At 36.1% G+C, this 11,918-nt stretch overlaps 1 protein-coding gene across 3 annotated transcripts in view; it reads right to left on the bottom strand.

Annotated features, from left to right (window-relative positions):
* Positions 1 to 445: 445 nt before the first annotated feature.
* The window catches only part of LOC121378512 (crossover junction endonuclease EME1-like), a 40,987-nt gene continuing 29,514 nt past the window's right edge, over positions 446 to 11,918 (bottom strand). For all 3 annotated transcript variants that reach the window (XM_041506716.1, XM_041506717.1, XM_041506715.1), the window contains exons 8-11: positions 4,846 to 4,961; positions 2,972 to 3,155; positions 1,172 to 1,228; positions 446 to 877 (exon numbers count right to left, since the gene is read on the bottom strand). In XM_041506716.1, coding sequence (XP_041362650.1) covers positions 767 to 877; positions 1,172 to 1,228; positions 2,972 to 3,155; positions 4,846 to 4,961 — 468 coding nt within the window. In that variant the 3' untranslated portion in view covers positions 446 to 766. The remainder of the gene's footprint in view (positions 878 to 1,171; positions 1,229 to 2,971; positions 3,156 to 4,845; positions 4,962 to 11,918) is intronic.

The following is an 11,918-nucleotide window of genomic DNA, read 5'->3' as shown; positions in this document are numbered from 1 at the left end:
CTGCCGGTAGAAGGGGTGCATAGTAGGTGGTTACAAGTGCCTCGTAACAATGCCAGAAGTAACTACTGTACACTCCCCATAGTGGTCAGACTAAGCCCACAGCTAAAAAGCTGATGGGGTGTGGCACAGATAGCCACAAGAGACAAGCACCTGTTGTGGTTGTAGAGACGAGGACTGGGATGTGGAGGTGGACAGCGAAAGAAGTTGAAAGATAGGAGTTGCCAGATTGGGAAGAGTTTTTTAACTATTAAAATGCAAACTCTGACCACTGATGCCTTCATATTGACATTAAAAACCAGTAACTTCAGATAGGAGGTAACTGAATTTATAATATATGTTATAAATTATTTTCATTCAGCAGGAAACATTTTATGACTTATGTACTCGTCATTAAAGTAACCAGTTAATTGTTATCTTGCAATCAAACAAATCATAATAAATGTGCAACATTTCCACATTTTATTACTTTTATAAACTTCATTATGTATAATAAACAATGACAGTAACACCAAAGACCAGAATCTTTAGGTCAAATAAAACATTTTATATTTTTATGTGCTGAATATTCAACATATACACAGAAGTCATAGAAATGGGGATAAAAAGAATATTCAAGAATGTTTGTGAAACTTAAAAGGTGAACAATCTATCACATCACAGTATGCTTTTATCAAAATTATCAACAATGTAGGGTGTCATGATTGTTTTTCCCCAAGATGAACAACAATGTAAGATGTCATGATTTGTTCTTGGTTTTATTACACTTTCATTTTATAACAAATGAGGGATCTCTGGAGGTAATGAAAGAGTGGATTCTTTTGGAGAGTTCTTTCCCAATCCGGCGATTTGTCACAAGCACTCCTGCCCCTCTTCTCACCTGAAACAGAAAAATAATTTCAAATCACTATCACACAAAACAAAAACCATTGGCTATTGGTGTCAAAGTCAGAATATTATTTGTTTAAATAATTGTTAGAATCATTTAGGAGGTAAGCAGGTTTGTTTGTAGCTTTCAGCAATAATGCTGGGTGTTATTTCATTTTAAAACCAGTTACTTTCTTTAACTTTTAATTCTCACAAACAAGTTTTCAACCTATTTGTAAAATGTATTAATATGTTGTTCTCATTAGAGAAATTACCTGAGAACTTGTAAGGTCCTTAAAATACATACCACAATATTTTCCAGTAATCTTTGTGCATCTTTTTCTTTTAAGCAGTGTCGATAAGCCTACAATCAAAACCACATAAAAAAAAGTAATAAATTGCTGGTATATCATATTCAAACATATACATCATTTTAAAACATTAAAGCCCTAAGTTACTTTGATATATCAATGTTTTAATAGCATTGTATTGCAGAAACTCATGTGGCCACCTTGTTTATTAACCTTCTGACAGGCAAGATATCTTGCCCGACGTCACACAAGTCAACATACTGTACACTGTATAAAGAGCATTCCACAATTCGTATTTCCCACCATTCTGAACATGGCACTCACCAGAAATGATAATACTACATGTACAACAGGAAATAGATTAATTGAGAGCATGGCAGCTTAGTTTTTCATTTTTCAATGAAAAATACCTGGGAATTTTACTTTGAAATAGTGATTTTCAGCAAGTATTTTCGCTCAACAACAATGGCAGAATGTTGCAGTCATAAAAGTTATAAATTTGTAACCCCTAACATGGTTTTTGTCAAAAATTAATCCAATAGTCAGAAAGTTAAACTGGTCCTGACTCCAAAATCAGATTTAATTTGTAACTGAATGTTTGAACACAATTGAGCTTTGTTAGTCTCAACTTGCCGAACAAGTATGAAAGTTCATACTAGGTGTCATAAGTCAATTACATATCAGAAAAGAAAGTTACTAATTTTTAAAAATATACTGCAAAAGATTATTAATCAAGATCAAAACTGGCCTCACAGTGGTATTCCATTTAGAGTTGTTTCCCTTTATTTCTCATTCTGTTCTTAATTTTAGGATAAACAAACCAGTGCCATGTTCAGGACTGCTGGGTGCCCTTGAACAATTTCAACTTCTATCACATCAAATTCATAAAAGTTTGTTGTTTCGTTTAACACCACCACTAAACCAGATTAATTTATTAATCATTGGCTATTGGATATCAAACATTTGGTAATTTTGACATAACCGTCTTAGAGAGGAAAACCACTAGTTTTTCCATTAGGGATCTTTTATATGCACCATCCTAGACACGATAGCACATACCATGGCCTTTGATATACCAGCTGAAGTGGAACAAGAGATAGTCCAATAAGCCCACTGACGGGGATCAATCCCAGCCAGACTACACATTAGGGGATTACTTTACCACTGGACTACACCTCGCTCCTTGTATCAAATTCATCTTATGACAGGTGCAAAAAACAGTTGGGCCAGTGACTACAATTACTCGCCCTCCTGTAGAAAACTTTCATCGCTTTCGCTTTTCAAGAATACTTAACCCGACCTGAAGTCAGGTCCCCATTCCACAAAACGAGCTTAGTGCCAAGATCACCTTAAGGAAGGAAATGTTTTATTTAACCATGCACTGGACATTTTATTTACAGTAATATGGCGTCAGACATATGGGTACGGACCACACAGATATTGAAAGAGAAAACCTGCCGTCTCCACTTCATGGGCTACTCTTTATGATTAGCAGCAAGGGATCTTTTATATGCACCATCCTGCAGACAGGGTAGTACATACCACAGCCTTTGATATAACAGTCGTGGTGCACTGTCTGGAACGAGAAATAGTCCAATGGGCTTAACGAAGGGGATCGATCCTAGACCAACCGTGCATCAAGCGAACGCTTTACCACTGGGCTACGTCCCGCTCCAAGTTCAACTTAAGTGCATAAAGCAGCAGAGCCAAGATCACTTCGAAGAACGTGGCCCAGGTTAAAATGAAAAGAAAATACCTCGGTTACGCAGCAAGGATAATTCCTCAACATGTCTCACCTCTATTAACATTCTTGGGGAAGGATAAGCTGCTATTATGGCCTCAGCCATGTCAGGTCCAAGATGCTGGAACTGTAACAGTTGGTGTTTCCATACTTTAAGCAGGCCACAGCCATTCTTGTCAACTTTCACACCCGCTGTGCCTTCTTCCAGAAAGTTGAATGGATTAGTAAGACGGTCTTTTCTGAAAAAATAAAGAGTACAATGAAAGTTAATATCTTTCAACATTAATAAATACTATATAAAAAATATAAAAACACATTCACCCTCTTTCTTGAAAATAAGTCTTGACAATTAAAAACAAGAGTACCAGTGAAGTACATGATACACCCGTCAGCAGTTTGATGGAAAACCATATGATGTTCACACTATAGACAAATTATTTGATTTATTTGTATCACAGTGACCTAGTAATTCTGTGTGACATACCACCATCCCAAGTTGTTCCTACATGTGAGGTTTGATGGTCCTGTATGCATCTGTATGCAAGATATGGTCCGGACAAGGATTTACTGGTATGTGCAGTATACTGTGAAAAGTACACATGTAGGTCACAGTGACCTAGTAATAGTATGCGACATACCACCATCCCAAGTTGTTCTTACAGGTGAGGTTTGATGGTCTTGTATGCATCTGTATGCAAGATATGGTGAGGACAAGGATTTACTGTTATGTGCAGTAGACTGTGAAATGTAGGTCACAGTGACTTAGTAATAGTACACGACACATCATCATCCCTAGTTGTTCCTACATTGAGTTTTGATGGTCCTGTATGCAAGAAATGGTCCGGACAAGAAAAAGTTAATAAACGGACGTACAGACAATGCCATACCACAATACAACCCATCATAGATGGGCATATAAAAAATTCTAGTGGTATATATCTGCTTTTTGTTTGAAATCAGTTTTGTGGTAGACATTTTGCCACTAGTTCTTCAATAATGGGATGTATTCACTATTTATGTAAGAAAGAACCAGAATAGGTGGAAGAGTTGAGAGGAAATTATGAATATTTTTTTTACATTACCAGTTATGTTGCAAACTTTATATTTATGTATTTCAAGCACCAGTGATTGTTGCCACCTTGTTAGCTTCTATTTACTTTAATGGTTAATCTTATAACTGTGACTGGGGGTAAAAAACAAACTTTAATATAGATGAGCAACACCTGTGCCAATAAAAACTTAATTCACAGCCACTATAAATAGTAATATACACACACACACACACACAGACACAGCCACACACAAAACCCTCTAAACTGGACACTCACAGGGTCAGGTAAAGCGTCCGGTTTTAAGGGGTATCCAATTCAGAGGTTCTTTTCTGTACAAATATTTTAAAAGGAACCTTAAAAAATTTCTTCTCTGGAGGGAGTTCTGGTTTTCAGAGGGCCCAATTTTGAGGTGTCACACACTGTATGAAGAACATTTTGAATGGGTTTTTTATCATTTGAGAAATTACATAACGGTAACCAAACAATAAAAGAAAGAAAATCCACAAAGCATTGTAATCAACAACGGCCTCAGTGGTGTTATGGTTAAGCCATCGAACATAAGGCTGGTAGGTACAGGGTTCGCAGCTCGGTACTAGCTCCCACCCAGAGCGAGTTTTAACGACCACCACACCCTCTTCTCTCTCACTAACTGCTAACCTACTGCCCTGGGCAGACAGCCCAGATAGCTGAGGTGTGCTGACAGCGTGCTTGAACCTTCATTGGATATAAGAACAAAAATAAGATGAAATGAAATGAAATGTAATCAACAGATAAAAGAGATCAAGTCGAAGAAATAATGGACATGAAAGGCCAGTTATATGAGCCAAAAAGAGGAAGTTGAAGGTCATTTTCATTTCTGTTAAATCATGATACCCACTTGACCGGTTTATCAGCAACAGCCTTGGTAAATGTTTTGACGAGGTTTGCAACATCTTCCCCAGTATCCAACAGTTTCACAATGCACCCAGTGTGCAGCTGAGCATCAACTAATGCCTAAACAGAAAGATTAATGATTAAAAACGACAGTGATGACATGATTTTAAAATATATTAACAGAGATCTATAAAAGGGACAAGAATATTATTTGGCAAGTTTTGTAATGGCAGTGTCGTATTGACTGCATACCAGACCTGTCAACCTTTAGTCAAGAGAAAGCAGGAGGTGTGTGTTGAAAAAGCAGGAGATTTTGTCAAAAAGCAGGAGATTTTTTTAATTCACACAATTTAACCCAAAATCGCAAGATTTAAAAAAAAACATTATTACAATAAGTTATATGAATACTATATAATGTCATATATACTTCTTAACCTTAGATCTTGGCATTAAAAAAATAATAATAAAAAATAAAATTTAAAAACTTTTTTTTTTTTTTTTTAAAGGAAACATGACACGAGACCATATTATAGCTCATTTTAAAAGAAAAATGATATAAAAATAATATACAAATAACTTTATAACAATAAAATACGTGTAGTTAACTTAAAATTAAGAAATTACGCTAATCAGTATCAAAGTACGATTTATGCATATTTCTTCGTGAGCGTTCGGAAAAAAAGGGAAGTGACGTCAGAGCCGCTGTACTCTTCCATTGTTGTTAACTGTTTATATATGGAGTAAGGGGCTTACGATCTTTTCAGTCCAACAGTGCCGTACTGCGCGGCCTTTGGGTGTAAAAATAAACAGTTTTAAACGATCGGGATTGTCTTTTTATGGTTTTCCAAAGGATTGTATCCGAAGAAAGACGCGTGTATTTTATCGCAAAAGAAAAGATTGGACACCAACACCGCATAGTACTTTGGTGTCAGCCTAATTACAGCCCGGAGCCCGAACGTTACCCGGAGACAAAAACAGTACTCGGTTGCGAATGCCGAGGTGTACATTGTACATATTTGGCACAAAGATACACCTCAGCATGATGTATTTATATATGTTAAAACAAAAATGTAGAATTTTTTATTTATTTATTTTTTTGGAAAAAAAAAGATTTTTCATGTTAGGGCTGTAGGCCTACATAACAAAATCTGTATTCACCGTCCGAAGAAGAAAACGTCAATAAGTAATTAAATATGGCATATACAAACATGGGATTTGGCATGAGGATACATCTCAGTACGATGTATTTAAATATGTTTTTTTTAAAAACGTGTAGAAAACAATAATAATTTTAAATAATGTTTTAATCTTCGGGCGGAATACGTCACAAAAACGTTCCTCATCGCCCGAAGCCCCAAAGCAACACGAAGTTCAATACAAAAAAAAAACCCACTACTGTCGGTGTCGAAATAACTATTATGTTTTCATCCACGGGCTGACTTGAGAATCGGAGTGTTGTTTTAGTTAATTGGTCCTTTCTTTCCGTGGCCTGCACATGTGATTCCTGATTGGCAGGTGTATATTGCAGGGTATCGACCAGGTAAGTGATTACCACGGTCTAGACATACGTACAAAATACGTGCCAGTTTTTTTTTAAGATCACAGGGTATTGTGGCGTAACCTGTCGCGACTATAGTACAATGTTAATAGACATTATCAGCCGCCCTGCTTCATTACTGTAAATAATGCTGTAAAACCCTCGATTAAGTAGACTTTCCCATCTAAAATTACAAAACTGACCAAATTACGTAGTACCAAAGAAAAGAAAATTATCACTTGGGTATCGTGAGTGGTCGTTTTACTCTAACGCACCCTACCAATAGGCCTAATAATATGCTACTTTTTTTTATGAGAGAAAAATACTATAACCCCATTTCGTTCTATTGATGCAAATAGAAATATATTTAGTTTAAAAGTTGATTATACTCTCAAGTCATTTATGTTGTTTTACAAGCCAGGTTAATGAAAGTGAAGCGCCTTGTCGTAAATTAGAGCGTTTGTTTACACTGTGCATACAGATTTCATTATGTACAGCCCGAACATAAAAAAATGCGACATTTTCTTTTAAAAAACACCCCAAAATGTTTGTCCTACATTTATATTTTTTACATATTTAAATACATCATATCGAGGTGTATCTTTATGCTAAATATGAACAGTATACACCTCGGCATTAGCATCCGAGTTTTGGTTTTGTCTCCGGGTTGCTTTCGGGCTCCGGGCTGTAAATTGGTCGACCGGTCTGGTCTGGCACCATCAGTTTCTCCACCCTCCGACTCGCTATCCGTTTTTTCTTCAGTATCACTGTTGTAAGTAAATGTGTGTCTTTCTTCATTTACTAACAGCTCATATTGATACGGCAAAACGTTTTGCGAACGAACACTCATTGTTTTGGTAAGCTGTGCAAGTCTTATATTCTTTATGAGTGGTACGGACTAATGCTTTTAAAGGAAACATGACACGAGACCATATTATAGCTCATTTTAAAAGAAAATGATATAAAAATAATATACAAATAACTTTATAACAATAAAATACGTGTAGTCAACTTAAAATGAAGAAATTACGCTAATCAGTATCAAAGTACGATTTATGCATATTTCTTCGTGAGCGTTCGGAAAAAAAGGGAAGTGACGTCAGAGCCGCTGTACTCTTCCATTGTTGTTAACTGTTTATATATGGAGTAAGGGGCTTACGATCTTTTCAGTTCAACAGTGCCGTACTGCGCGGCCTTTGGGTGTAAAAATAAACAGTTTAAACGATCGGGATTGTCTTTTTATGGTTTTCACAAGGATGGTATCCGAAGAAAGACGCGTGTATTTTATCGCAAAAGAAAAGATTGGACACCAACACCCATAGTACTTTGGTGTCGGCCCATTTACAGCCCGGAGCCCGAACGTTACCCGGAGACAAAAACAGTACTCGGTTTGCGAATGCCGAGGTGTACATTGTACATATTTGGCACAAAGATACACCTCAGCATGATGTATTTATATATGTTTAAAACAAAAATGTAGAATCTTTTATTTATTTATTTTTTTGAAAAAAAAAAATTTTTCATGTTAGGGCTGTAGGCCCTACATAACAAAAATCTGTATTCACCGTCCGAAAGAAGGAAACGTCAACAAGTAATTAAATATGGCATATACAAACATGGGATTTGGCATGAGGATACATCTCAGTACGATGTATTTAAATATGTTTTTAAAAAACGTGTAGAAAACAATAATAATTTTAAATAATGTTTTTAATCTTCGGGCGGAATACGTCACAAAAACGTTCCTCATCGCCCGAAAACCCAAAGCAACACGAAGTTCATTACAAAATAAATCATTACTGTCGGTGTCGAAATAACTATTATGTTTCATCCACGGGCTGACTTGAGAATCGGAGTGTTGTTTTAGTTAATTGGTCCTTTTCATTTTCCGTGGCCTGCACATGTGATTCCTGATTGGCAGGTGTATATTGCAAGGGTTATCGTTCAGGTAAGTGATACCACGGTCTAGACATACGTACAAAATACGTGCCAGTTTTTTTAAGATCACAGGGTATTGTGGCGTAACCTGTCGCGACTATAGTACAATGTTATGAACATTATCAGCCGCCCTGCTTCATTACTGTAAATAATGCTGTAAAACCCTTGATTAAGTAGACTTTCCCATCTAAAATGACAAAAACTGACCAATTACGTAGTACCAAAGAAAAGAAAATTATCACTTGGGTATCGTGAGTGGTCGTTTTTACTCTAACGCACCCTACCAATAGGCCTAATAATATGGCTACTTTTTTATGAGAGGAAAAATACTATAACCCCATTTTCGTTCTATTGATGCAAATAGAAATATATTTAGTTTAAAAGTTGATTATACTCGCAAGTCATTTATGTTGTTTTACAAGCCAGGGTAAATGAAAGTGAAGGCGCCTTGTCGTAATTAGAGCGTTTGTTTACACTGTGCATACAGATTTCATTATGTACACAGCCCGAACATAAAAAATGCGATATTTTCAAAAAAAAAACAACCAAAAAATGTTTGTCCTACATTTATATTTTTTTACATATTTAAATACAACATATCGAGGTGTATCTTTATGCTAAATATGAACAGTATACACCTCGGCATTAGCATCCGAGTATTTTGGTTTTGTCTCCGGGTTACTTTCGGGCTCCGGGCTGTAAATTGGTCGAACGGTCTGGTCTGGCACCATCAGTTCTCCACCCTCTGACTCGCTATCCGTTTTTTTCTTCAGTATCACTGTTGTAAGTAAATGTATGTCTTTCTTCATTTACTAACAGCTCATATTGATACGGCAAAACGTTTTGCGAACGAACACTCATTGTTTTGGTAAGCTGTGCAAGTCTTAGATTCTTTATGAGTGGTACGGACTAATGCTTTTAAGTGTAAGGCTTCAGATCAAGCGACGCGTCTCTGACGTCACGGACCTCGTGACTGCCCTGCTCATTAAAGATCGGCAATTTCCGCTAAGAGCTCGTATCTGGGGTTCTTTTATGGAGATATTTTAAGTAATTAATTTTTTATAAAAAATTTTTTTAGGTGATTCAATTTATAATTAATTGTACATGGTTGGTGCCAAATATGGTTTACGTGACATGTTTCCTTTAAAGTTTAAATATTATTATGATTTAATACATATTAAAAAAAATTATAATATTTTATCCAAAAATATTCATGAACAAGAAATAAAAAATTTAATTAGTACATTTACGGTATTACACTTACAGCCTTACAGTTACAGGTTGCGTTACATTATTTGTGGTTAGTGTACCTAAGTACCAAAGACAAATTTATATAAATCTTATAAATTAATATTCAGTTGTTACTATAATGAGGAACGGTGGCGTGGTACTCATTTAAAATCATTATAATGATGCAATAAACATTGTATTTTCATTAATCATAAGTAAAATCTCATTACGGACATCGCGTGAAATATACCGGAATTATACCCATTTCCGTGAGTAACTTTATGTCAATGTCAGACACAACAATTTTTTAATTGTACAAAAATAATTTCTTGAAGAGTACCCGTATAACCAACATTTTAACTGCAAAACCCAAAATACAAAATTAACTGACACAAGTATGTTTATACAGCTAATTGGTCTTTTCGTTGTCTTGCTGTGGACATGTGATTTTAACATGCATCGTGCTGTCAACTCGGAGCCTGGCAGTTCAGATTCGTCATAATTGCATTATGTAATCCATTGGGAAGACATTTTACAATTCAGAGGTGTTATTAGAACTAAATTGGATAGTTTTTTTTTTTATATATATATATATGCAACACTGAATGTCAATACACAGCCTGTTGAATTAGCGGCAACACGCTTCGTAGCCATTACGATGACAACAAACATTATAATAACACGTCATTTTATAAACTCCATGTGCTTTTTTAACAATATAAATAGGCTATCCCACAATTCTCACTTCGGCAAAGGTTAAACAGTCGGGACAATTCGGCCTGTCACATTCTCAGAAACCGAAAGTAGTCGACATTTTCTGAATGAGAAAAAAAAGGTAGAGTTACTTCCCTTACGTTATTTTGACAAAAGAGGATCGATTTTTTTTTTTATGCTTACAAAAATGTCATTTAACAGAAGAAACTGTCTCCCACACAGGGGAAAGGAGATTTGATCAAATACCGGGAGACTCCCGTGGAATCCGGGAGGGTTGACAGGTCTGCTGCATACAGTAGTTAAAAGTCATGACTTAATAGTTTTATTTTAAAGTGACACTAGACCCCGTGCCTATAAACACAACACCTAAACTTGAGGCTTTATCGAGTCTCCCCCATACAAATAGTATGTAATTAAAGGCTGCATACTTTGATAAGGTCCGAGCACTTCAATCTTGAGTTGATAAATCAAACAGGGATTTAGATTGCACCAAAGTCGAGGTGATAAATGTTGTGCTCAAAATATGTATGCTCAAATTAAGCAGGTCTTGCTTTTTAAGGTGCGCGGGTGCCATCGCACTCATACAGCGCATGTAATCTCAAAGTTACGTGTGAAAAACAGTGCACGTTACACTCAACAAACAGCACACGTAAGATAGATGGGTATATTTATTTCCACTGTTTACAAAAATCAACAGTTTTCATAGCTCATTTAGCTGATAGGAATGTCCTTTTATTAGAATAAAAATTAAAAACATGGCAGTGGCTTCCATGCCTTTGTTAAACTGGTATTTCTCTTTGTTGAACAAATCGGGAAATAACGATTTAATAGACAATTTTGTAGACGTACCAGTCAAAATCCAATAAGAGCTACACTGCCTATTTTATTTATTTTGGACAGTGATTATTCACTCGCCTTAGCATATTGAGATGTGCGATTTTCCACGTGCCTATAATTTTCAAAAAACAAGGACTGATTAAGTACAAACATGCCAACCTCAAAATATTTCACCTGCAAAACACTGACATGTTAAGCTTTAATTAGATAAAAATAACTAGAAATGCATTTCTGAATGTCCACAACTCTTCAGCAGCTATTAGTAACATTATTGTGCTAAAATGGTACTATTTGCTTATAAAACTTTTAGAACCTAGACTCAAGACTAATAAGTGTCTGGAATTTTTATGTCATGAAAATGCCATATAAATTGAATGCATGTGACATCATTAAAATTTGAGTCTTATAAGCACAGGTCCCATTTCACCCAGCCCAGTGGTAAAGCATTTGCTTGATGTGTGGTCGGTTTGGGATCGATCCCCATCAGTGGGGCCCATTGGGCTATTTCTTGCTCCAGCCAGTGCACCACGACTTGTATATCAAAGGCCGTGGTATGTGTTATCCTGTCTGTGGGAAGGTGTATATAAAAGATCCCTTGCTGCTAATCGAAAAGAGTAGCCCATGAAGTGGCAACATCGGATTTCCTCTCTCAATATCTGTGTGGTCCTTAACCATATGTCCGACGCAATATAACTGTAAATAAAATGTGTTCAGTGCATCATTAAGTAAAACATTTCCTTCCATTACACACAAAACAATGAGATCTAAAAGCCTTGTAAAGAAGAGAACATTTCCCCTTCGATCCTTTCATCTGCCACCTC

Source organism: Gigantopelta aegis, chromosome 8 (assembly GCF_016097555.1).
Source record: "Gigantopelta aegis isolate Gae_Host chromosome 8, Gae_host_genome, whole genome shotgun sequence".
NCBI classification, from domain to species: domain Eukaryota; kingdom Metazoa; phylum Mollusca; class Gastropoda; order Neomphalida; family Peltospiridae; genus Gigantopelta; species Gigantopelta aegis.
Note: the sequence above shows the minus strand (reverse complement) of the source record. Positions and strands in the feature narration are given on the sequence as shown.